This window comes from Camellia sinensis, chromosome 10 (assembly GCF_055761805.1).
Source record: "Camellia sinensis isolate YWXY chromosome 10, ASM5576180v1, whole genome shotgun sequence".
NCBI lineage: Eukaryota > Viridiplantae > Streptophyta > Magnoliopsida > Ericales > Theaceae > Camellia > Camellia sinensis.
Genome location: NC_138970.1, coordinates 45,010,339 through 45,037,474, shown reverse-complemented (window position 1 = coordinate 45,037,474; position 27,136 = coordinate 45,010,339). Strand labels below are relative to the sequence as shown.

The 27,136-nt window shown below is 37.0% G+C and overlaps 1 protein-coding gene and 1 pseudogene across 1 annotated transcript; one reads left to right on the top strand and one right to left on the bottom strand.

Annotated features, from left to right (window-relative positions):
* Positions 1-21,934, top strand: part of LOC145800343 (galactinol synthase 1-like) — a 175,939-nt pseudogene extending 154,005 nt beyond the window's left edge.
* A 3,194-nt stretch (positions 21,935-25,128) lies between these two features.
* Positions 25,129-26,589, bottom strand: LOC145800342 (UPF0481 protein At3g47200-like). Its single transcript, XM_082890001.1, has one exon. The coding sequence runs from the start codon at positions 26,587-26,589 to the stop codon at positions 25,129-25,131; it is 1,461 nt and encodes a 486-aa protein (XP_082746127.1).
* Positions 26,590-27,136: the final 547 nt, after the last annotated feature.

Genomic DNA, 27,136 nt, shown 5'->3' with positions numbered 1-27,136 from the left:
AAAAATACACTAAATACCAAAAATACAAAAATAAAATACGAAAATTTAGTACATTTAAATTTTCGTATTTTTGTGTATTTATTAATTTTTAAAAATATTTTTTCACAAATATTTTACTATTTAGATACATCTAAGTAAAGTGCATCTAAAAAAGTAAAAAAAACATTACTTAAAATTTAAAAAATATTCATTAAAAACAAAAAAATACGAAAAACAAAAAATTGAATTCAGAAAACTGAAACCAAACATACTGTTATCTGGCTCAACTTGGACTGGAGGGAGCAGAGGTTGTTGTCTTTGCTGCGGTATTATTGCTTCAGTTAGGGCTGCGAGCATTTGTTCCATTCGGCTCATCTGAGCCTCAGAAGATTCAGCTATTCCATCACTTCTTGTATTTTCCATTGCTATAGGTAAACAAGACAATAATAAACATAGGCAAATAGTTCTTCTCGGAATATTAGGCACATTCATTCCCAGTTCATTCATTTCAATTTCTTGTGTTCATGTTCAAATTCAATTTCCACATTTATAGAAATTAACACGCACACTCGTACATGCAAATGAAATATCCCTAATTCTTTTCTAGGATATCCTATAGCTCATATGGACTTCTGTGTGCGGCATAACATGTGCTTTGATACCACTCTGTCACGACCCAAACCCGCCCCTATAGGTTTATCGTCGTAACCGGCTAGTAACCTAAGGATTACCAAAGGACTCTGAACAGATTACCACATAATAAGGGGCTGCGGAAGCAAATATAAAAATATACATGGTCCATTGAGCTGTGTGAACATACATGGGACAAAAATTTCAATAACTTTATATATACATAGGTGTGATGTCAAAAATACAATAATTCATGTCACATTCATTACAGATATAACAAAAGGAAACTTAGCCCAATATACACCTAAACAAAAAACTTGTTCACGTTCCAAAAGAAAACAAAGTCTCAAACATGTGTGTCACAAAAAGGAAACCTCCTCGGGAGGCACAACAGCTGGCTGACATGATAAGGATACCAGGTCATCAACTCTGAGTCTAGTCACGCGTCTGGTCGCTTACATACATAAATAATAGAGTAAGCTGGAGCCCAGTGACTAATAACAAAGTAAAGATTTTAATGAATGACGTTCGTAACAAATTAAGATTTCCATTCTCCTATCAAAATTGAAACATAGGCATATTTGTATCAGAAATGGAGTCATAGTCATATTCATATTCAAATCATGCGTCGGATATCCATTAGCATTACCATATCTCTTTGGTCAATAGTATCAAGCTCTATAATGGAACCTCTGGTACCGAGTGTCTTATCACATACATAGGCCACGGTATTATTTTTCCTGGGAGAGGGCCTATGCCACAGTATTATTTCCCCAAGTGAGGCCCTCATGCTCGTAAGCCACAGTATTATGTCCCTTGGGCAAGGGCCTCTACTAAGGATACCATAATTACATTTCGAAGAAAATTGGACAATCATTCGTTCATATAAAACATAGCATTTCGAAAAACTGATCATTTCATATTATCAGAAAATAATTAACATCAAACATAACTTTACAGAGTTATTACATACAAATAGTTTCACAAGTAGCTTTGATAGTAACCAATACATTAACAGCTCACGGCGTGTAACTTACACAAACATAACAGATATACAGATTGAAACACACGCTTTGATGGTACTTAACTTATTTCATTTCATTTTTAGTGTGTTTCTAAGTTTTATCCTCATTATTGTGTCTTAATCATGGCCTATGAATGCCTAGGATGCAATGAGGATGCCAAAATGCACTTGAAAACATTTAATCACATATGCTGAAAACAAGAGCCTCGCTTGAGCGCAACTTCTGTCGCTCGAGCAGATGCTAAAAAATGTGGGTGGTCACTCGAGCGTAACTTCCTTCGCTCGAGCAGTTTGTAAACTCTGCAAAAGTACTGGTTACTTGATTTTTTCGCTCGACGTACGCTCGACGGTCGCTCGAGCATGAGACTGAGGTCCTCACTCGAGCGTAACTCTTATCGCTTGAGCAGTCTGCAAAACATGAAAACTTTTGGGAGCATGAATTTTACACTCGGGCCAACTTTTGGTCTCTCGAGCAGAGGTGCAAAACATAGAGCGATCGCTCGAGCGCCGGATCTGTCGCTCGAGCGTAGAAACAAAATTCTAGAATTTCCAGATTTGCTTCTAAGCTTTAAACTCAAACTCAAAGCTGAAAATCAAGTTCTTTTGGGCCAAAAACTTAAGGAAACTTGTATAAACTTGTCAAACATCAAGAAATCAAAACCAAATCACAAAATCAAAGCCCAAAAGCATGCCAATTGTGTAAAACGAAACTCAAATCTTTGAAAACATAACATGCCTGTTTTGCCTTGACTTCAAAACCTCCAAAGCATGATCATTTGGTATAAAATGGTATCAAACAAGATGAATTCTCAAAATAAAAGTAAGATGGACACATGCATGAGCGAATTCTTTGAAATCAAACTCAAATTGTGATGAGATGGACGTGCATGCATAGTATGATCTATATTATTTCATTTTAGCTCAATCCTAGCATTACACAACTTAATGCTTTGGATTCATGTGCTAAGTGATTCAATTCCAAAGTTGCAAGGTTGAATTCTTACCTTAGATGATCAATTATGCTCTAAAAATTAATTGTTTGAAGTTACAAGCCAACCTCCAAGTTCTCTAGCAATACTCCTAACTTGAACTCAGTTCTTTCCTTTCTCTATCTCACATCTTTTGAGCTTAAGGATGAGGGGATAAGAGTGTGTAATTTGAGTGTCTTGAGTCATACTAGCCTTATATTGGTTTGATTAAGGGTTGGCTAATTAAACTATAATTAGTCTAAGCAATGACTATTAATTATTTTAATTTAATTTGTTCCGAATTGAATTTTAATGAAACCTACCATAAAATTCTTAAAATCCCAAATAACACATAAATCAAGTCAATTTCGTATTCGGATGCCGATAAGGCCTTCAATTCACAGAACAAAACAGAAACATGAATAAATATTCCTACGATAGATAGGTATAAATACAAATAATACAATACACATGAAATTAATTCAGAATTTCTTCTTAATTATTCATTAAGCATCTTTACTCATGGTTTAGCAGTTAATCATAGGTCGGGTTTATTACACCTAGGTAGTTCAGTGTAAGGAGGGATTTGGGCAAAGCCCATCATTACCATCTCTTTTGAGGCCCTGCAGTTGGCGCTACGTGGTATATAACTGTTGGTAGGCATATGAGATAAGGTTTGCAACAAAGCAGCAAAAGAGAGGGCATACCAAATAATCTGCGTCCAATTCTTGGAGTTAGGAAGACGAAATCTCTTTGGGGGATTTCTAGACTGCTAACAACTAACCATATAATTTGTGTTATGAACCTAAATGCCATGATCCTTTCCACAGTTTTTTGTAAATGTTGTTGTGTATTAAATTGGGAAAAAGGGATGGGGTGTGTGTGTGTGTTTACTGGGCATTCAAAGTTCATTGCGTTTTATGCTAGGTATCGAAGAAAAATACGAGGCCGACGAAGAGCCAGATACATTTGAAGACTTATGTTTGCCTTAAAGAAAATTAGAAGCCATTTTGCTTATGAGTCTATTCGTGTTTTTTTTTTTTTTTTTTGAAATGTAATAGTAATGGAACTTGTTTTGAAATTTAAGTTTGGAAACACTATAATTATTATTTTCTTATATATCTTTGTAATCCTATGACTATCTCCGCGTTGTTTATGAGACCTTGGGTTAATGCCTCTTAAGATCTGTCAAAATGGTAGTGCGCTACCTAAGAAAGCTGGACTTACAAGGGAGGCTAATTTGACTCCTCCGGCGATCTAAGGATCTTACTCGATTATTGGCCATAGGACTCATTAGTGACTTTCCCTTGACTACAACCCTTAGTGTAGATTTGAGGCGTCACACTTCTAGTATTGTGTCTTTTGCATTTCTAGAGTAATTAACCTATACTAGCACATCATCTGTGATATTGAGTCTCTTAACCACTTTCCATCTTTTTGTATCTCTATGGCTTCCCCCTCAGTTCTTTGTAGTCAAGGCATGAGGAAAAAGCTACCTCAGAGTCACCAACCAGGCTATCCTTATTGAATTCATGCTTCTTTAGTTTGGTTTCTATACTCTTGAGCGTGAAAACCAACAATGAGTGCGCAAAAGAAAGAAAGAAAATTATAAATTAAAAAAAAAAAGAAAAAAATCTGATTCATTGATTGAAGGGGAGCCTCCGCATTTACTCAACAAATACCCCTTGATTTCTAGTGGTTTGACTTTCCTAAGTTGTGGTTAGATTCTCTTGCTGGAGGTCCAGCTATTAGATCACTACTAGGATTTGAATCTAGTGTTTGTTGAATTCCAAGAGTTACACATACACTTTTATCATGGGATCTATGCTTTTCAGATGTTGCATCACATTCTTTCATGAGGAATCTTCTAGAAGCTGCGCACATTGTGTTTTCAAGTAATTGTATTTCTTAGATATTCTTGTGTGTTTTGAGGTACAAATCTGAAATTCCCTTCTTGCTCCACTATATATATTTTTTTTCTTGTTCATTGTTTTCAGTGTTTGTCGTTGCTTTTAGTGAGGGAAAGTTTGGTTAATCATTGCAAGGTTTTTTTTTTTTTCCCCCGCATAAACATACATTGATTGGTTTGGTAAAGGAGATTGGTATTAGTTAGTTTGCATGTTGCTATCCACCGCTTATTTGTGGCTTACTTCTCACATGCAATTAATTTTTACATCATCTTGTGTGGCTTATACTCTTGTTTTAGTTGATTGAGCTTCCTTTGACAATTCTTGACAAAAAACGGAGAGAATTTTGAGGGAAATTTTTTTGAGTGTTTTTGCATGTTTCTTAGGATTTTCATCTATTCATATTTCCATCTCATGCATCTGATGCTTCAAAATAATCTAGTCATATGTCTATTGTTTTTTCATATACTCTTGTGGCACTAATAGTTGCTTTGCAGATCATGACCTTGAGAAAGAAGTTTGTTTTTGTTAGTTGTAATGGGTTGGGGTGATTAAGATTTTTTTTGTTAGGTGTGTTTTGTCACGGAATTGCCAAAGGAGGAGATTGTTAAGTTTTTGTTATTAGTAATCCCGTTTGACAAAACTCATTTCAATTGTAATTTTATTAGATATTTTCTTTTAGTGAGGATATGAGTTTTTATATGAGAATCCAATATAAATTGTGCCTTGCAGAGGAGTTTGTGATCTTAATTCTTTCATGTTTGCCACTTCGCTGACTATATCGGGGATCGAACTATTTGACTGCTTGAGCGAAGAAACAGATCATTCAGTATTTCTGTAGAGCGCCTAAACTTTTGGGAAGAAAGTTTTACCGCTCGAGCGGTGCAAGTTGCGCTCAAGCGATCAGCCTATATGTTTTGCACTGCTCAAGTGATGAAATGTGTGCTCGAGCATCACAATTGGAGGCGCCCCAATTGTGATTTTTCTACGTTAAATTGTTATGTCGATTTGTCTTTGATTGTTTGATTGAGATTGTTATTTATTATTTAAAATTGATACATAATCACAAATCAATATTTCAGGAATTTGAAGATTTTTCAATATCAATTGATAATTAAAATCCTCAATTATACATTGTAAGAGAAGCTAATTTAAGCCCACTAAATTAATTAGGCCCTATAGTTCAAGATTGGTGGGCCTGGATTTATCTCCATCAAACAGGCCGAATCGCTCTAAGCCTCGAAAGGGTTTGGATCCACGAACTTAGAGACTTACTCGAGCCTAGACTCAAAAGGGTTCCGATCCACGAACCTAGAGATCCGAAGCACTTGGCTTCGAATAGATTCAGATGCAATCTAGAAGTTGCTCCATTAATGAGTCCCAGAACACTTGCGGACTCGGAGCTTTCCGGGATCTACGTACCAGAACCATGGGCGTAATGGAGTCTGAACAAAGGACCCGATCCCGAGGATGGTGAGTGGAGATAAATTCACTCTTCGGTTAAACTAGCCTATACCCGGGTCGAGGTGGCACGATCTAGGGGGTCCTTGAGACTCGACAATATTTGCGGCAGAGCGTTCTCTTGAATTACCCCTGACCCTTTTATGGTAGGACGTCCTCTGGGACTACCCCTGACCCTTTGGGATGATTGGGGATCATTGGTTAGGTGTGGCTAAGAAGAAGGGTTCGCCGAGAGGTTGATCTCCTCTTCGGGATTTTCCTTATGCTCAGAGAGGTCATCTCCTTGGACAAGGTGGTTAGAGAGAATATTTCCCATGTGCCTTGCACATGGGCTCCAACCTACATCATGAGATGCCTATAAATAGCACCCACCCATAGCTTTACAATGGATGAATTTTGGAGAGATAACTCTTGGGAAAGAACTAATTTCCCTTCTCCATTATCAAACTTGAGAATGAAAGTGGGAGATTCGTGGAAGAGCCTTGCCATTATTCTCTCTTTAACTATTTTGCCTTCTTCTTCACCCAATCTCTTATTTCCATCATCTCTTTGCTTTTGTGTTCTTAGTTGAGACTATTTAAGAATCTAAGTCTCTCATCATCTTCTAGAGAATTCAAATTTTTCTTCAAGGATCTTCGAAGATCTTCAAATTTTCCAATGATGTTCTTGAACCCTCTCATACATTTGGCGAATCCACTAGGGAGGTGGATTGGTTAATGGTCTCAACAAGATCTGGAATCTACATAACTCCGGTGAAGATGACGGGAGAAGAAGAAGTTCATTAACAAGGCTCTTCTAATGGTGGTAATGAAAGGACTGAAGTTCAAGACTCACCTCTCATCCTAGAAGCCATTCAAGGACTCCAACACACTCAACAAGTCTCACAACCCTTCAAAATTTGACCCACACCATGTTGGTGATGGGTTCGAATTTCGCACTACCAGCAACAAATGGAGGTCAAATCGGCACCGACAGGCATCAATAACTTCATAAAAATGTTGGGAATGGTCAAAACCATCAAGATCCACTCCAAATTCTCCCTGAAGTTGTACAAAATGGTGTGCAAAATCAAGTGCTAGGAGGAACAAGTCATGACCTACCTACGACCCATGGAGCACAAAATCACGCACCTGGAGGATCGAGCCATGGTCCAGTGATGGTTGGAGGAGTTTTTGGAGTGATGAATGGTGTTCCAGCGGCTGTGGAAGCTCAAGGAAGGCCTACAGAAATTCCTCTACAAAATGTTGCTCCATCCATGCCTAATTTTGTTCCACCGATTGTAAATTCTACTCATGTATTGAGTGGGTCTCCTTTGGCTCTGACGCCAAGTTTGCAAGTCCAACCCAGTATAGTCGTGGCGTGCAATGAACTTTATGGGACCCAATGCAACGTCCCATCACCAAATGGCATGTCTATAGGTGTCGATGGCCAATATCGTCATGTGTCTTCACTGATGATGAATTCTCAACACCAGAGTGGCCAGGTTGCTCCTAGTTTAGCCTTGGGGTCCATAAGCCAAGTTCCGAGAATGCCACCATCAAACTGTCTCCCTCAACAGTTTCTTACTCCCGTCGATGTGCAAGCCATGTTTGATCTCGAACGGGGCAAAAGGACTTTACCCTCTTTGCCTGATCCGGATGTCAAGCTACCTTACCCTATCGAGATGTTGAGTTATCCATACCCGGAGGGGTATACGGTGACAAAGTTCATCAAATTTGATGGCAAGCAAGGAAATGCTCGAGAACACGTTGTGCGGTTCATCGAGACTTTGGGGATTCATGGTTCAAATCATGTCCTCCGACTGAGAGAATTCTCCAAGTCCCTCACTGACCGAGCATATAGTTGGTACGTTAACTTGACCCCAAACTCTGTTCGAAGTTGGGAGGAGATGGTCAACAAATTCCACGCCAAATTCTTTCAAGCAGCTGAGAAAGTAACTGCACTCATCCTATGTAAGGAAAAGCAACAAGAGAGTGAAGACATTCTTGAATATGTGAAGAGGTTCCAAGACAAAGCCGTGGACTGTCATGAGGCTGTGGAGGAAAGCTACTTGGTCTAAATCTGTGTTGAAGGGGCATTGAATGGGTACAAGATGCTTCCTGTTAATCACAAGCTACTCACCTTCTCGGCACTAATTAAAGCATCTCGGAACATCAACGTACCTCAATCTCAGGAGATCGGGTTCGAGACTAGTTATAAAACCAGTTTCAAAACATCTCGAGGACCTTCTGTCTCTGCGGCTTCCGTGTTTGCTACCCGAAAGTCGCAAGGGGAGGAATTCAGAGGTCAGAAGAGGAAAAATTGCGAAGATGACACTCCTTTTCCATGTAGTGTTGAGGAAGTGAAGGCCTTAGTTAAAGAATGAGTGGCAAATGGGGAATTGAAGTTGCCTCGTATCGAAGAGCTTTTGTCGAAGAAGGATCGCGCGGGCCCTAATCATTGTGTTTTCCACCGATCACTAGGACATCCTACAGAAAAGTGTCAGACGCTTAAGAAGATCTTTAGAAAGAAAGTCGAAGCAGATGAGCTAGAGTTCAAAGAATAGGGGCCCCAGGATATCTTAGAAGACGTGGCTATGATGGTGTATGACGACCACAACCCGAGCAGCTGGTGAAGGCTTTCCAAATGACCTTGCAACTCTAGGGGCAAATGTCAACATTCTGTAGAAGAAATCTATCCATGACAGTTACAATTTGTATTTATTGCATTATCCAAAAAGTTCTATCTTTCTTTCTTATGTTATGAAGAAATTTATTTCCTCCATATTGTGTATCTCCATTAGAAGTTATTTTCTCTACATTGTATATCTTTATTGTGTTATGTTGCTTGAAACAGTTTTCAATTTTTTGTTGGCCCTCAAAGAAGAAAGAGGAATAGTAAACTCAGTTACCAACCTGAAGGGATCTTTCTTGTTGAAGTAGTGTGTGCTCCCACTCGGACTTCCGAAGAACAGCCCTTACTTCCATCAATGTAAGCTTCGATGGTCTTTCTTGTTGAAGCAGAGTATGTATTCCCACTCGGACTTCCGAAGAATAGCCCTTACTTCCATCAGTGCGAGCTTGGAAGATCTTTCTTGTCGAAGTAGAAATACTCCTACTCAAACTTTCGAGGGACAACCTTTACTTCCATTGATTGCCGAAGTAGAGTGTACTCCTATTCGAACCTCCGAAGAGTAGCCATTGCTTCAATCAATGCAAGCTTCGAGGGTCTTTCTTGCTGAAGTAGAGTGTGTGCTCCCACTTAAACTTCCGAATAATATCCCTTGCTTCCATCAGTACGAGCTTCGAGGGATCTTTTTTGCCAAAGAAAAGAGTGTGCTTCCACCCGAACTTCCGAGGGATAGCCCTTGCTTTCATTTGGACTTCCAAGGAACAAACCTCATTTCCATCAGTGCGAGCTTCGAGGATCTCCCTTGTTGAAGTAGAGTGTGTGCTCCCACTCAGACTTTCGAAGAACAAATCTCGTTTCCATCAGTGCGAGCTTCGAGGATCCTTCTTGTTGAAGTAGAGTGTGTGCTTCCACTCAGACTTTCGAAGAATAGACGTCTCTTTCATCAGTGCGAGCCTCAAGGATCTTTCTTGCTGAAGTAGAGTGTGTTCTTCCACTCAGACTTTCAAAAAGTGTCAAGGATCTTTCTTGCTGAAGTAGAGTGTGTTCTCCCACTCAGACTTTCGAAGAACAGCCCTCGAGACTCGCTGGCCTATCAGAAAGGATCTTCTTGCCAAAGTAGGGTGTGTGCTACTATTCAAACTCCTGAGGGACAACCTTGCTTCTGTTCGGATTTTCGAGGGATAGCTCTTGCTTTCGTTAGTGCGGGTCCGAAGAACAGCCCTTCATTCTATCAGTATGAGCTCCAAGGATCTTTCTTGTCAAAGTAGAGTGGGCTCCTACTCAAACTCCCGAGGGATAGCCGTTGTTTCCATTAGCTGCCGAAGTAGAAGTGCGCATCTACTTGGACTTCCGAAGGATAGCCTTGTTTCCATTCAGACTTCTGAAGAACAGCCTTGCTTCCGCTTGGACTTCCGAGAGACAATCTTTACTTCTGTTGGTACAAGCTTAGTAGACTCGGTTGCCTTCTAGAGGGAACTTTCTTGCCGAAGTAGGGTGTGTGCTACTATTCAAACTCTTGAGAGACAGCCATGCTTCTGTTTGGACTTCCGAGGGATAGCCTTTACTCTTATTAGTGCAGGCTTTGAGAGCTCCAAGGTCGCAGATTTCGTACAAGAATTCATTTTCCAAGTATACAAGATTCAAGTGGGTCATTTTCTCTCAGATTACAATATTCACTATTAAAGACTCAGTTTATACAAGGCTCTGATTCCGGATAGAGTAAGTTCGGTAACAAATTTCAGGGCTCGAGATCCAAAATATTTTTATTTGAAGATTATATTTCCCATTTGTGAGCGAGATTCAACAGATTATCATACAAATTGCAAGAATATCTCTTCCAAGTCAAGATTCACATATTTCCTATTTATGAGTGAGATTCAAGATATTATCATACAAATTGCAAGAATATCTCTTCCAAGTTAAGATTCATAGTCCAAAATTTCTTACAAAAACAAAATTCAGCAAGGGTGGTGGTTATTTCAAGATCAGGAGATCAAATTTTAACTCAAAAAAAAAAAAAAAAAACTTATATATATTTAAGCAAAGCCCACAACACATATCAAATTCAGCATCAATGGGTTTTCACAAGATTCTGAAGTGGGTTTTCACAAAAAAAAGCTTCCTCTAAAATTTTAAAAATATATATATACTTTCCTACAGATCCGAAAATATAAAAAGGAGTACCCACAGATCCAAAAATATAAGAAGAAGGAGAAGAGGGTTTCGGCAGAAAACAATTTACAGATCTGAATCAGTGTAGAAGAAACTAAAAAAAAATGGGCAGAAGCAAGCACTATGGAAGCAAGAAATAGACCGAAGCAAGCACAAAAATGGCCCAAGACAGTCAGAACAGGTCGGTGGCAGCACGTATCGCTCGCACGAACAATGGGTGAGAAATGAACTGGGCAGACCATCGCCGCGTTGAGTCGGCGACGTGGTTGACATTGATTAACCACGACTGGAGCCAATGAGTGTGCAAGCAAAACCAATATCTGTGTGGTCCAAACTCTGAAAATATCGCCGAGATTGCGCTAGGCAAAACCACACACGACGCATTGAGTGGGCGGCGTGTGTGGGTGGCGCTGAACAGTCAGAGCAGGAGGCAAAGTCGGGGCAGAGATGAGCCAACAGTGGTCGGCGATGGGCAATTGAGGCAGAAAGTCGCAGTGATGTTGCTGGGGACGTCGCAGAGCTGTGACTTTGCAAAGAGGTCGGCGTCGGTGTTGGCCGTCGGAGCTAGGACAAGGCAGTGGCTAGACCGCGACGTCTGCGACAGTCGAAGCTGGGTTAAGTGAGTGACGTTGCTTGGAGTTGCGATAGAGGTCAGCGTACTAAATGGCAGCAGCCTCTAGAATTATAGGAATAGAGCTTTCTTGAAGAAGAAGAAGAAGCTGGGTCTCTCTTTTTAGGGAGAGAAAGTGTGCCTGCTGAATAGGTGTTGCCTAAAAGAGAAATATTAGGGTTTTTGTCCTTATCTCCAAAAGAAAAAAATATAAAAAAAGAAAAGGGAAAAGTTCGATTCTGATGACCCTCAAAAGTGCTAAGGCTAAGACCATCTCCAACCCTGAACCAAACCTGTCATCAAATTTAAAATTTGGTGAAAAAATCACTTTTTCATGCTCCAACGCTTTTACCAAACTGGTATCAAATTCAGAGTTCAGCAAACAAATCATCAAAGTGAGAACAGTATACAGATTTAACCAAAACACTGTGTGCGACCGTTGGAGGGAGGAACCGGTCAACCAGCCGGTTGCTCGGCCGGTTGACCAACCGGTCGCCCTCTGCGTCAAGGTTGGTTTGACCTCTTTGAACTGCTTGGTAACTGCTTGGTTTGACCTCTTTGAACTGCTTGGTAACTGCTTGGTAACTCCTTTGGCTAGCATCTGCTACAGTTTTGAGGGTAGCATATGAACTGGTTGGCTTCATTTCATGTTGTTTGAGCTGGGTTATTTTGACATAGTTTACTTTGTGGATTATGAATAATTTAGAGGGTGATATAAATTTTAATTTTCTTCAAAATATAAATAAAATTGTTACCTTTTACATATATATTACAGAACTAGCCATTATAATAATAAATTACCGTTGGATGGACAGACTATTTTAAAAATTTACCGTTGAAAGTAGGCTGTATAAAATAGATCTGATTTCTATATCAAGACAGTATTTCATTTTCAGAATATCAAGACAGAGTATTTCATTTTCAAAATACCGTTAAGTTTATATGTTGTGAGTTTTGTTTCTTTTGTGTCAATACATATTTTTTTCTCTTGAAATTTTAATTATTAGTATCTCAATAAATTATCTGATTTTGAGTTTGAGCTTATATCATTAGAATATTTTTTAGTAAGTATACTGTATTTTTTTCAAAGTATGGAAGATTTCGAAATGTTTGGAGAATCACAAATGTTGGAGCAAAACACTGATATTAATTTTATGTCGGAATCTTCAAGAGAGCAGAACACGCAGAACAGTGATAATTCTTTTATTTCAGAAACTTCTCTTGTTTCTCGTGGTAAAGCGTTCACAATTATAGAAGATGAAACTTTATGTGGATCTTGGTTAGCAGTCTCTCAAGATCCCATTACTGGTAATAGTCATACTATGGCTATATTTTGGGAACGAGTACTGGTTTATTTTAATTCACAATTGAGCAGTGAATCAAATCGAAATTGTATTTCTTTATCTCACCGTTGGTCTATCATGCAAAAGGCCATTAATAAATTCTGTGGTTTTCTTGAACAAATTCAACTGAGGCAACAAAGTGGAACAACTGAGGCAGATATGGTAAAATTTATTTGTGTTATTAAATATCAATTTTCTTTTCTAAATATATACTTGTTATTGAAATCTTTATAATTTTTTATTTAGGTCACTGAAGCGAAGCGGATATATCATGTAATACAGAAAAAACACTTCATATTTAATACATGCTGGGATATTTTGCGCCGAAGTTGTAACTGGGATGAATTTCGATCAAAAAGAACCGCGCAACATGCTGATCAATGTTTCAATCTGCCAACTGAATTTGACGTTTCTCAATCCAACCAGAATAATGCGGTGCACGAACAACCATCTAACACATCAACACAACCAATTGGTACTAAGGCAGCGAAAGAGAAGCTGAAGAATCAAACAACGCATGATAGTAGATTTGATGAAATGGCTGCCAACCAATCTAAAATTATTGAAGTGTTATCAAGTATCTCCACTACAACTATTGAGCGAGATGAACAAAAGGCGATAGACCGTGAGCAGAAGGCTGCAGAGCGTCGAAGAAGGGCCGAAGATAGGGAGGAACAACTAAAACTCCTATCCATGATGAATGAAAGAGAACAACGAAATGAAGATCATAAAATAATGTCAATGGACATGACAATTTTAAATCCTATGCAAAGGGCGTACTTCGAAGATCTTCAACGACAGATTTTATTTCGATCAACTAGTAGATTGCCTTGAAAGGTTCTGTATTAGTGGGTTTCATCCATTAGTTTTGTTATTTAAAATTATTACATCTAACTTGTATTGGTTAGTTTTATTGGTTTTATGAATTTTTGCCATGTATTTTTGCCATCTTTCAAGGTCAATGTCTAATTATTGCCATGTTTTTTTTTGAATAGGGAGATCTTTGGCTTGTACTTCAATGTCGCGTTTTTTTAATTAACCTCGTCTTCTTTAAAATGATATGTCAATGAATATGCCAATCAGTACTATAACCAGATTTATACCACAAAATCAGAAATGGTTAATGACCTTTTTTGTAGCATTTTTAGAATGTACATAATAATGTCCTTTGTCAAATAGGCATTAAAATGAAAAACCACAATATGAAGTATATATATCAATAGGCCAATGTCATAAGTGAATTGGTTTTAATTACTGCCGTCCTCGTTAACAAACTAACCCAACAAAAGGTTGTTAAAAGAACAAAATACTGAAACTAAAACAAATACATAATGTGAAATACATCAACAGTCATTATGTAGTGGTGGTGGTGGAGGAGGAGGATAGTAGTGATGGTATATGTCATTTACCTAATGCTCAATCGTATCTACGCGATGCTCAATATCCACACGGAATTCACCAAATTGTTGAATTAATGAATTCTGGGCAGTGGCAAATGTATCAAACTGAGTACCCAACGAATTGACCTGATTAGCCATTTGCTGTTCCCATTGAACGCGTTCATTATAACGTTGTTCTTCCATGGCCAAAAACTCAGTCCAATATTGTGGTTGTTCAGTTAATGGCATCACATTGGCAGGAGGAGCTTGTGGAGCATCATCTGGTGGGACTTCATCTTCTGAATCGTCTGTAGCATTCTCACTTCCCATTAAATTGGAGGCTGCACCAGCACGAGTCACTGTATACTGATTAATGGGTGACCTGATTTTCATCTTCGTTTCATCTACAAGCCGAACCCTGAAATGTTTGAAAATTTTGGTTAACAGTGCCCCAAACAGTAATGACCGGCCCGTGAATTGACCTTGATTTGGGATTATCATTTCTTTCATAATTATGTAACACAAATCTAACTTATGACCAACTTCAAAACAGTATAACAAATAGGCATTAAAATATGGAACCGCATCATGATGTCCTTTTTTTGGAGTGACATTTTCTACAATCCACCGGTGGACAATCTGAAGATAAGGTTTCAAATGTCTTGCTTGTAAACTGTCCTAGTAAATCTGTTCCGACAAATACTAGTATATACGTCAATAGCATTACTAACGATTTTAGCTAAGTCAGCCTTAGTATGAAAATGGATATTTTCATCACCTAACTCAACTCCAATAATGCTTGCCAAAGTAGGAATATCAAACTGTATACCCTTTCCTTTCACATATGACAACAGAGTGAAATTTCCATCTTCTTCTTGAGTACCTCTTAGATGAACATAAAATAGAGATACCAACCGCGGATATACCTTTTGGGGTAAATTAATTAAATTTTGCCACCCCATTGCTTCAAGTTTAGTAACTAATAGTGCATCATATTGAGATGGCAGATTTACCCTCCTCCCTATTACAATTGGTCGGCTGGAGAAGTTTGGAAAGGCTAGTGCATGACTTTCACTGAGAAAATCATCAGTAGGATATGCCTGATTTTGACGCTGCTGTTCTTCGCGTCGTGGAGGGTTGGTACTTTCACCAACTTGTGGTCTCGCTCTTCTAGTTCTAGGCATGATGTCAATATCTGTTAAATTTTAATGAATATGTGTTACATATGAAAGGTGAATTACAGGTGGCTTGGTGTTCTTTATGAAAACATTAACTTAGAGTTGAAATGAATATAGTTCTAATATTACAATACATATTAAAATCGAAAAACATGACCAACTTGTAGTATGCCTACTAACATGTACATTTTCATATTACATGTTCAATAAACTGAACTGCATACTGAAGTGCATAATTACATATCATGAGATTAAATCAGGTCTGAAATTGTACTCAAATTAACACGACAGTAATAATCCCTTGCCAATTTGTACTAAAATTCAACTTCTGTTTTTGTAAATCCCTTGGCAATTTGTACTCAAATTAACATGACAATAATAATCCTTAGTGTTTCAAATTTATTTGGTGGTGTAATTTAAATCATCATCTTGTTCTGTGTGTGAGTGTGTGTGATAGGTAGTGAGAAGCCAAATGTGAACTTCAGGAGAGTTTCTCGAATGCATACTGACATGAGAAGTCAAATGTGATCTGGAGAAGTATTTTGTGAATGCATACTGATATAACACACATGCACTAGCAAATAAAAGTAGAAATAAAAATAATGTTTGAATTATCAAGAAAAAAGCAATCTTCTGTTATATATGTTTGGATGTCCATTCTAGAATAAAAATTATATTTGTTTTTGAGGCATAGTAATGACATGTAGTTTGTATACTAAAGTGCATACTAATTATTAAATCATTTGTCATATTATGTTCAATTTCCTGAAGTGCATACTGAAACTATAAAATGAGGCATATGCCAGTACATAGAAGTTAGTCCTAGAAAAATAGGCATCATGTTAATTTTTCAAATATTGAACATATAATTTGATTCAAACATGAAGTTTATGCTCCTAAGAAGGTTAAAGTTGAACAAATAAAAATCAAGTTGAATAAATACAGCTTTAAAATCGAAAAATGACAGCATACACTGAAAAGAAAAAAAAAACCAGAGGGCCGCTTGACCAACCGGCTGCCCAACCGGTTGACCAACCGGTTGCCCCGTGCCAAAATTTACTCTGTTTCGATGCTGTTTTGGATGCTGCCTGCTTGTGCTTGTTCCTGCCTTTGTTGATGCAGATGTTTCCCTTGGTGGCAGAGGTATGCAATCTGTGGGAGAGGTATTCGGTGAAAGTAGAATGAAGGTAGCAGAGGTATGAAAGTAAAACTGAAAGTGGAATGAAGGTGGAATGAAGGTATTCAGTGCTGAGAGGTATTCAAATGTTTCCCTTGGTATAGAGGTGGAATGAAGTGGTCTGTCAGTTGATATAGAGGCTCTATTATTGAGGTAGGTGGTGAGGAAATTAATACTCAACAAGTCAAGGTATGTGCAAAATGAGGCATGGTAGATGGAATGAAGTCACTGACTGGTAGGTGGTATGTGTTTAATGAAAGGTAGGTGGCTCAAACGTATGTAGTGTAGTGTGTGCACAAATAATTGAACACATTATGATTTGTAGGTGGAATGCATTTATCCACATTCATGTTCAAATAATTGAAGACAAATAGTTGAAGGCTTGTTAAGTGTTTTTTTACTCTGTCTGTCGAATGCATGTCAAGTGAGGTAATAAATGAATGGGAAGATCAACATCAATAAATCAATGGCACATCAATAATGATTAAGACATTATTATGAAATTATGATTATGCACAAATAATGATTATGCAGTACTTTGAGGTTTTATTATTATTAAGACATTATTATGAAATTATGATTATGCACAAATAATGATTATGCAGTACTTTGAGGTTTTATTATTAAATTAAGAAGACTAATTATCAGTTAAGACATAATTATGAAATTATGATTATGCATATCAACATCAGTAATTATCATTTAAGACATAATTATGAAATGTGCATAAATGGATGTGGTATTATGATTTCTGGCACATCAACAAAAATTTGAAGACATGATTATTAAATTTATGTGATATTTCGAGACGTATTCAGGGTAGAATTGAACATTGCACAATTCTGAATATTAAAGATTGAATCAGACCAACAGCAGCTCATCACATAACTTCTGAATTAATTAGTTCATATAGTGCTTACAAACATGAAGATTTCCAAAACTTGAAACAAAATTACATGTATTGCTGTGATGAATTTAGTGTTCACCATGAAGATGCCACATATGTTTTACTAAATCATTACGGAGGGCATGATATGCATCCTTATCTCTAATACCTAAATGACGAGACAAAAATGTTTGGAAGTCATTCGTAGGAGTAGAGGAAAGTTGCACTGGTGTGTTGGTTGATGAAATTTCATAATTGAAGTCAAGGTGCTCATCCCTCTCATCTTCGACAATCATATTATGTAAAATAATACAAGTCTTCATTATGTTGGCAAGCATTTTCGAATCCCAAAAACGTACAGCACCGCCTATAATTGTGAATCGAGATTAAAGGACTCCGAATGCCCGCTCTACATCTTTCCTGGCAGACTCTTGCATCATTGCAAAATGTTGTCTCTTTGTTTCTTGGGGAGAAGAAATTGTTTGAACCAGTGTTGCCCATTGAGGGTATATACCATCAGCAAGGTAATAACCCATATCGTAATTATGTCCGTTAATCGTGTAATGGACAGGGGGAGCTTTACCTTGCGCAAGATTAGAAAACAAAGGCGATCGGTCCAACACATTCAAGTCATTGTGTGAGCTAGGCATTCCAAAAAATGTATGCCAAATCCATAAGTCATAAGATGCTACTGCTTCAAGAATAATGGTTGGCTTCTTTTGATGGCCTACATATTGACCTTGCCATGTCTTTGGACAATTTTTCCGTTCCCAATGCATGCAATCTAAACTTCCCAACATGCCAGGAAACCCCCGAACCTCTCCAATAGCAAGTAATCTAGCAATGTCAGTTCGTGTTGGAGATCTCAGATATTCTTCACCAAATATTTCAATCACTGAATTACAAAATTGTTGCAAACTTTGAATTGCAGTACTTTCTCTGACACGTATGCAATCATCAACTGCATCTGTTGCAACACCATATGACAATATTCTCATCACTGAAGTCATTTTTTGTACGGGAGATAATCCAAGTACATGGCAAGCATCTTGTTTTTGAAGAAAATATGAATTGTGTGCTTGGATTGCATTCAAAATTCGTAGATATAAAGGACGACACATTCGAAAACGTCTCCGAAATACTGTAGGCGAATACATAGGATTTGCAGCAAAATAATCTCCAAACAATCTGTCGTGACCCTACCTTCTATTTCTGTGTATATACCTATGACCTACAACAGAACCACCTACCTTCTTTGAGCAATCACTCTTCAGAATCTGAAACATATTAGTATTGTTCTGCTCATAAGCTCCTACAAGTGTGACGATATATTCATCATCAGATTCATCATCAGAGGAAGAGGAAGAAGAAGAGGAGGATGAAAATGATGTCAATATAATGGATTTGAAGGTATTCATGATGCTCTATTTTGTTCAAGTTATGATCGTATCAGTTTTGTGGAGTTGTCTGGCATATGGATAATGGATTTATGTGAGAGCATAATTCATACGCCAGACATATATATGTAATGGAAGGAAAAATTGAGGGAAAAAGAAATAGAAAAAAGAATTGGGAACAGAAATGAAGGGAAAAAAAAAAATTTGGCTGACCGGTCGACCCGCCGGTCGACCAACCGATCGCCCCTTCCCCAGTCCATAACCGTGGGTTCACAACGGTGGGTTCAAACAGTTCAAAAGGGTTTTTTTTTTTAAAAAAATTTACCTTTACCGGTCGACCCACCGGTTGACCCACGGGATTTGATGCACCGTTGGAGCACTCGGTATCAGATTGTGGAAAAAGTCATTTTCTTACTTAGATTTGGTGAAAATTTTGGTTCAGGGTTGGAGATGCTCTAAGGCTATATATATATAAAATAAGCCTCCGAATATTCTAGAGCATCTTTGGATATGAATTTTTTATAAATTGTTGAAGAAAATGATGTTCAAAAAAAAAAATGATTTGAATTCATATTAAAAGAGAGAGAGAAAAAAAAATCTTATCTTTATTAGTTGTCAACTTTACTCATAATTTACGGTGAGTCCTCAGCTTTATCCATAGACTCTGTCAAGATCAAATATTCCCGAAGACGTAATGTGAAGCATGGCTAACAAGACGAAACTATGCATGTCCGAGAAAACTACAATTTCTCATACATGCAAGGGGAAAATGTAAGAGAAGTTAATTTGAGCCCACTAAATTAATTAGGTCCAATAGTTCAAGATTGGTAGATTCGGATTTATCGCCATCAAACGGGCCGAATCGCTCTAAGCCTCAAAAGGGTTCGGATCCACGAACTTAGAGACTTACTTGAGCTTGGACTCAAAAGGGTTCGAATCCACGAACCTAGAGGTTCGAAGCACTTGGCTTTGAACGGATTCAGACGCAATCAAGAAGTCACTCCATTAATGAGTCCCAGAACACTTGCAGACTCGGAGCTTTCCGGGATCTACGTACCAGAACCATGGGTGTAATAGAGTCTGAACAAAGGACTCAATCCCGAAGACGATGAGTGGAGATAAATTCACTCTTCGGTTAAACTAGCCTATACCCGGGTCGAGGTGGCATGATCTAGGGGGTCCTTGAGACTCGGCAACATTTGTGGCAGGGTGTTCTCTTGGATTACCCCTGACCCTTCTGCGGCAGAACATCCTCTGGGACTACCCTTGACCCTTTGGGATGATTGGAGATCATTGGTTAGGTGTGGCTAAGAAGAAGGGTTCGCCGAGAGGTTGATCTCCTCTTCGGGGTTTTCCTCCTGCTCGGAGAGGTCACCTCCTCGGACAAGATGGTTAGAGAGAATATTCTCCATGTGCCTTGGACATGGGCTCCATCCTACATCATGAGGTGCCTATAAATAGCACCCACCCATGGCTTTACAAGGGATGAATTTTGGAGAGATAACTCTTGGGAAAGAACTAATTTCCCTTCTCCATTATCAACCTTGAGAGTGAAAGTGGGAGATCCATGGGAGAGTCTTGCCATTATTCTCTCTCTAACTATTTTGCCTTCTTCTTCACCTAATCTCTTATCTCCATTATCTCTTTGTTTTTGTGTTCTTAGTTGAGACTACTGAAGAATCTAAGTCTCTCATCAACTTCTAGAGAATTCGAATTTTTCTTCAAGAATCTTTGAAGATCTTCAAATTTTCCAATGACGTTCTTGAACCCTCTCATACATACACATAAAAGTCTGTCCAGTTAGGCATTCAACTAGAGGCAGTATTGGATTAGGTGGGCACATTTTGTAGTCCACCTTAATTGTTCAACTTTCATTAGTCAAATGATTATATTACATTTATAGTAAAAAAACTAATTGGTTTACTATCAAAATTATACTTACTTTTTTTACTTTTTAAACTTTTTTTACTTTTTAATAAAAATGTAATTTTATCCTGTGATTACTATTCTATAATCAACTTGATTTTATCCATTAATAATCTTTTAATGAATCCTAGGAGATAAACAATTTTGGATTAAAACCAATAGCACGTTTTCAATTGGATGGGCAACTAGTGAGAAGTCGTTTCATATTTTGATATAAGGGGGATTGCTAGGCCCCCTGGGGTACTGTGGTCTATTGAAAGAATCTCCATCATCATATATACAACTATAGAAGGACAATAAAGATCAAAGTGCAAACCTGAAGTTACAAATTTGCTCATCACATCCTATCAAATAGATTTACATGTTTCCTAATATTAAATCTACGTTTTGTATAATTTTTTTTGGTGTAAATTACAGGATTTCTTGAACATCTTCTTCAAAGACATGTTCAAACCCATTCCTGTGGTCTACAACCTGGTTCTCCCAATTTTATGGTAGTATCCGGAGAATGTTGAGCTCGAAAGAGTTAAAGTAGTGCACTACTGTGCAGTTAAGTATTTCCTACTAATCTAGCAAATCCGTTAATCTTCTTGAACTTCTTCCACAAAGTTGTTTTTTGTCTTGATAATTTGAATCAGAACCATAGTTTGGTTCCATTTTGTTAGATTTTTTTCACTTTAATTTTCAAAAACTTTTAAGGGATCAAAACCATGGAAGTACACTGGAAAAGAAGCAAACATGGATAGAGAGGATGTCAAAATGTTGGTCGCAAAATGGTGGAATATTTATAATGATAAATTGCTTTATTTCAAGGCCGAAGATTCAATCCCCGTGAGGCAGAAGAACCTGTTAATGCCCTTAATCATGGCTTTGATGCCTGCATTTCTTGCCCAAGAATCAATTGGCTGTCCAATTATTAAATAGGTGATTATGGAGATCTTTGTGTGTATTCTGGTTGGGGTAGTCTGCTGTGATACCACGAGTAATTTCTGTGTGTATTCTGCTTCTGTTGTGTGTGCTCTGCTTCTGCATTGTTGCTGGTGTGCTTCTGGGGCATTTGGCTTCTGAGGCACCTTCCTCAATTCTGTGATCTGCTGCAGTGTTGCTCTTGGTTGCATGTGTTGTTTGCTGGCTGATAGTGCCTTGGTCTGCAGTTGCAGGTTGGCGAATTCTGTTGGTGTATGGTGGTATTCAGTTGGTGTGCAGTTGCAGGTTGCAGTGCTGAGGCTGATCTGTGTGGCTGCAGATGTTGTGATGTTGCTATCAGCCTGGCTCTGGTCCACCTGAGCAGCCAACAATTGGAAGTAAGGGCATGAAGTGGTTAGGATGATCAAAGAGTGATTCTGTGATGCTTTGATGGTCTGTTTGATTGATGGCTGGTGTTGGTTTCTGCTATTGAAATGCCATCCTGCTACTCATGCCATCTAATGCCCCAGTCTATAATGGCTATTGTTTGAAGAGGGGTTTTTTTTTTTTTTTTTTTGGTTTGCTTGATTGGTTTCTCACTAATCTTGGGTCAAGTGCTAGCATATGATTTTGCTTCCTTTGCAGTGCCAACCTAGTTGGGATTGTAGAGGGTAGCTATGATGCTCAGTGTACTTCCCTGCTTTGTTGATGTATTCTTGCATGTATTTTGCTTTTCCATCAATAAAACTTTTTTTTGCCGATCAAAAAAAAAATGGAGATCTTTGTCTTCACCTCAATGAGGAGCTTTTCCAACAATTGAATGAAAAATAAAGATCTTGGACAGACTGTTGTAATTGTATTGTATGTATGACTTCGTATGAGTTTTTTGCTGCTTTTGTAGTAGATCCCATAACCATGAGACGTTCACCGGGTGGCTGCACTGTGGTAGTGTATGAGTAAACAAAAGATTGATTTTTTTTTTTTAAACAAAAGAATAATAATAATAATCCCATTTTATTTTTACTATATTTTAATACAATGGTGATGAATGACAAGGTAAACAAATGATAGAATCCTCTTCGATTAATCTCTTTACAAAATATTATCTCTAATAATATAAATGTAGCTTGGTTGTGGGTGTTTGAAATTTGTTTTTTTAGCAATTTTTTTGTTGGCTTATTTTTGTATTTACTAATTTTTTTAAAAAAAAAATTCAAAAACAAGTTTATTCTTCTAGATTATACTTTATGAAACAAATTAAAAAATTCTAAAAAAAAATCAAACAAAACAAAAATAAACAAAAAAAAGGTGGAAATTTTAATTTAAAAATTTTTGGAACTTTTGCAATCTTTTTTTTTTTTAATTTTAATTTTATTTTTTTATTTTTTTTATAGTTTCGTCTACATAATATGAACTAGGGGTGCAACTCGGGCGGGTTCGGTCGGGTTGGGGGTCTGCCCAAGCCCGACCCGAATTGTATTTGGCACTGTCCAAGCCCGCCCAAGCCCGACCATGAACCCGAACATTGTTGCCCAAGCCCGGCCCAAGCTTTGTATTTTGAACTCGGGTTGCCCAAATTGCCCGAATTACCCGAATTGCCCGAGTTCAGAAACCTGTAGGTAGATCTAAGGGTAGACATAAAAGATGCTAATCTAATGGTAGAAAACTAACAAAAAAAAAATAAAAAATAAAAATTAAGACTAACTCTTTTACTTAATAGAAGACTAACCAAAAATAAAAATAAAAATTAAGACTAACTCTTTTACTTAATTTATATATATTACATAATTTATTAAATTATATATATTATATATTATATATTATATAATTTATATAATATATTAAATTGAATTCGGGTTCGGGTTGCTCGGGTTGGCCATTGGTTCTGTCCAAGCCCGGCCCGAATTGCAATTCGGGCATCAAAAATCTGTCCAAGCCTGTCCAGATTACAAGATATAGTTGCCCAAGCCCTAAAAAAACTCGGGCTGGGCTCGGGTTGCTCGGGTTGAGCCCGCCCGAGTTGCACCCCTAATATGAACATGAAAAATAATAAATTTTGACACAATTTTAAAAGGAAAGCACTAAAAAAATTGACTTATTTATCGGACTCCCCAAACCCCGAGTGATCTTAAAATATATTTCATGGTTAGTATATGAAACTCAATTAGAAAAGTATAAGCTTAGGGGAGTTTAATGTAATTAAGTCAAATTTGTAGGGTAACATGTATATCTTGTACAAATAAAATTGACTCGATAAAATTGATTCTATTAAGTGCTCCTATTCAAGTCCCATGCAGTAACAGGAGAATGTATGGTTGCTTTTTGCTGGGTGTATTCATCATCAGAGGACAATATGCTGCTATCTTCATAGAGGTGTTGCTGGGAGCTTTTGGTTTCTGTGCAAAGATGTCTACGGGGCTGCATAGTCTTGGGTTTTTGGATTTGTTCTGTAGATTTTCTTCTGCTCTTTTTGTTGGTTTAGTCTTGTTTTTCTTGCTTTTTTTTGTTTGTTGGTTTCTCACCAACTAGGAGGTTGAAACTTGTTCTAGCTCCAAGCTTTTTTTTATCAGATAAGTTAGGGATCATGAAAAATTTTTCATGAAAATGATCATGAAAGATTTATGATCCTTGGATTACCTTGATTAATATGTAGTGTTTTATTCTAAGTGTAATCTAAGGGTCACAAAGCTTTCATGATTATTTTCATGAAAGGTTTTTCATGATACCTAGCATTGTTGTTTTTTTATTGATGTCTTCCATTGTACTTTGTACGTGCTTCATCAATAAAGTTTTCTTTGCCGATCAAAAAAAAAAAAAAAAAAAAACTAGATTACAAAACAATTGGGCAGCGTTTGGTAACGTTTATGTTTTTGGTTAATGTTTACAAAAATTTTATAAACTGGTTTTTGTTTATTTTTAGAAAAACATAAATTATAAAAACGTTTGGTTTGAACAAAATGTTTAAAAATTTTTAAAAACATAAACTAAAAAATATGTTTGTTCAGCCCTAAAATATTTATATTTATTTTTATTATTTATGATAATGGGATCACACAGATTATAATTGAAAAAAAATTAATTAAAAAAAATAATTGAAAAAAAAATTAATTGGAAAAAAAATTAATTGAAAATAATTGAAAAAAAAAGTTAATTGGGAAAAAAAATTAATTGAAAAGAAAATTGAAAATTGAAAACTGAAAATGTAAACTCATTTTTTGAGTTTATGTTTTTTTCCTTAAATTTATAAACTGAGACAACTATTTATAAATCAAAAAAATTATCAAATAAGTTTTTATGAGAGTTTTTTTAAATTTTTGTAAATATAAACTGAAAATTAAAAACTGAAAACGAAATAGTTACCAAACAGATTCGTAGAGGTCATTTTTTTTTAATAACTAAAAGAAACTTTATTGATGAATTCATCTTATTATATATTATAAAATCCGGATAAAATAAAACTTAATAAACAATTTTTATAAAATTATGAGATCATCCCATTACGCGTTTAAAAAAAAAAAAAAAAAAAAAAAAAAAAAAAAGATAGCTCTGGGTTGCAGTGGCATTGCCACTAGGACTCAGTGATGATAATAAGAGAAGCAGGCGTAATAGGTTTGCATGGCGGTTAAGATGAGAGCGATCACTGCAGTGTTGACTGAGATAAAAGTCCATGTATTGGACAAATAATCATGACGGAAGACTGACGCATATTCGTGCCACTTGTGCTTCGATGTGCGCCAGCTGTCATCTAAAATTAAATAAAGTATGCGCCACCGAGACATGCCGTTGTAGCAGTAGCGATTAACATCCTCACACAACTCGGAAAAATAGAAGTCGTTTAAAACAACTCCGTTGCATATAGATTCAAACAAACTTGCAACATCTTTACGACCACCACCATCACTAAAATCATATTTTATGATCCCTTCTTTATGAAGAATTCCAACATCATGGGAGGAATGGAGGAGACTTCTCATAAGAAAGACATATGATGCAATGTGATGTGAGGTGCTGCCAGTTCCGCTGCATTGCTCAAAAGCAATCAAATTTCGGAAGATTGTTTCTGTTATAGCTTCTTGTATGTGTAATGGTGGCATTGTAACAACTCCATCAGTAGCAGAAAATTTTATGTCTAATAAATTTTCGTTTGCATCAGCTGTGTTGGCTGCAAAATAAATTCCTGCCTTCCAAAGTTTTGTGGCACGATATGTTAATGCACTTCTTTGCAAGTTTCGAGATTGATTGATTTTGTCAGATATGCGGAGCTCAAAAATGTCCAACGTTTCACATTTGGGGAGGTAAAACTTATGCAAAATATCAAGTAAATGCGTACCAGAGAGTTTCGAGGATTTACTTTGAATTGCTTTGTCGCTCAAATCCAAAGCCGATTTGAAAAAGAGTAGTGCTAAAGTGGCCACATTATGCTCAATAAATGAGGATCGTAATGGTTGTGGCACATTGTCTTTTATAATGCCGAGCAAAGTCTCCAGAACAGAAAATGGAATCTGGTTCTCAAGTAATGCCAAATCATGTTGAAGAGTTGCCATAGTCCGAGCATTATTGATAAAGGGGTCCTCAACTTTGCCCTCCTTGTGGTTCTCAATATCTGAATATCTCAAAAACAGTTCGAGTAAGAAGCAGCCATCAACTAGCAATATTTCAGCTAACTCGTACTCGTCCAAGCCTATTTTTTCTGAATAGCATCTTCGAGTTTCTTCTTCCAATTCTAGTATGGCAGCGGCACACTCCCTGAGGGTAGATCTAGATTTTTCAGCTTCAGATATTCTCATAAAAAGATGTAGCATGTATCGCCGTTTGTGCTCTTCAAAAGCTTGCATCGCTTTCTTGTTATGATGAAAAGGTCCGATGGACACAATACTAGGTGTATAGGCATCTTCCCTGAGTTTTAAGAGTTTTTTCGGAACTTTATATATACTCAACTGTGACGGCTTTTTCACTTTAACTAGCATATTTTCAATCGAAATTATCCAATCATCGCATTTCCTTTCGGACTTCTGGGGTTGGTTATCATTCGACATCGTGCAGAGTAGTACTGCATATTCAAAACCAAGAACAAGAAAAGACAAGTAAATGAAATGTGTCGTAGGGAAAATCATAATGAAGCTTGGCGTGTCACATGAAAAATCCCATAAGAGGTAAAAATTTTCAGTAAGAATATTCATGGGATTATTACATGTCAGTGGCATCAGTACAAAAAAATATATAAATTTATGAAAAAATTTATAAATTTTATTATTAATATGTATAAAGTTTTTCATTGACTTGACATTTTTTTTGAAAAGTTACCATGTTGTGTGATTTTCTCAATATTCATCCTTCCAAGTTCTAAAAGCACTATAAAGGCTACTCCAATCCTAACCATCACAAATTCTCATAATTGACAACCAAAACCGCAAATTTTCACAATCAGAGCATATGACACACATTTTAAAGAGTATGCCATATAAGATTTTTTTTCATTGAGAACTTTGAAAGCTTACATATCTTATCGTCATTGGTTTATGAGGAAAATAATATAACAAATGCTATGTACTCAAAAAAAATAATAATAATAATAATAAATGT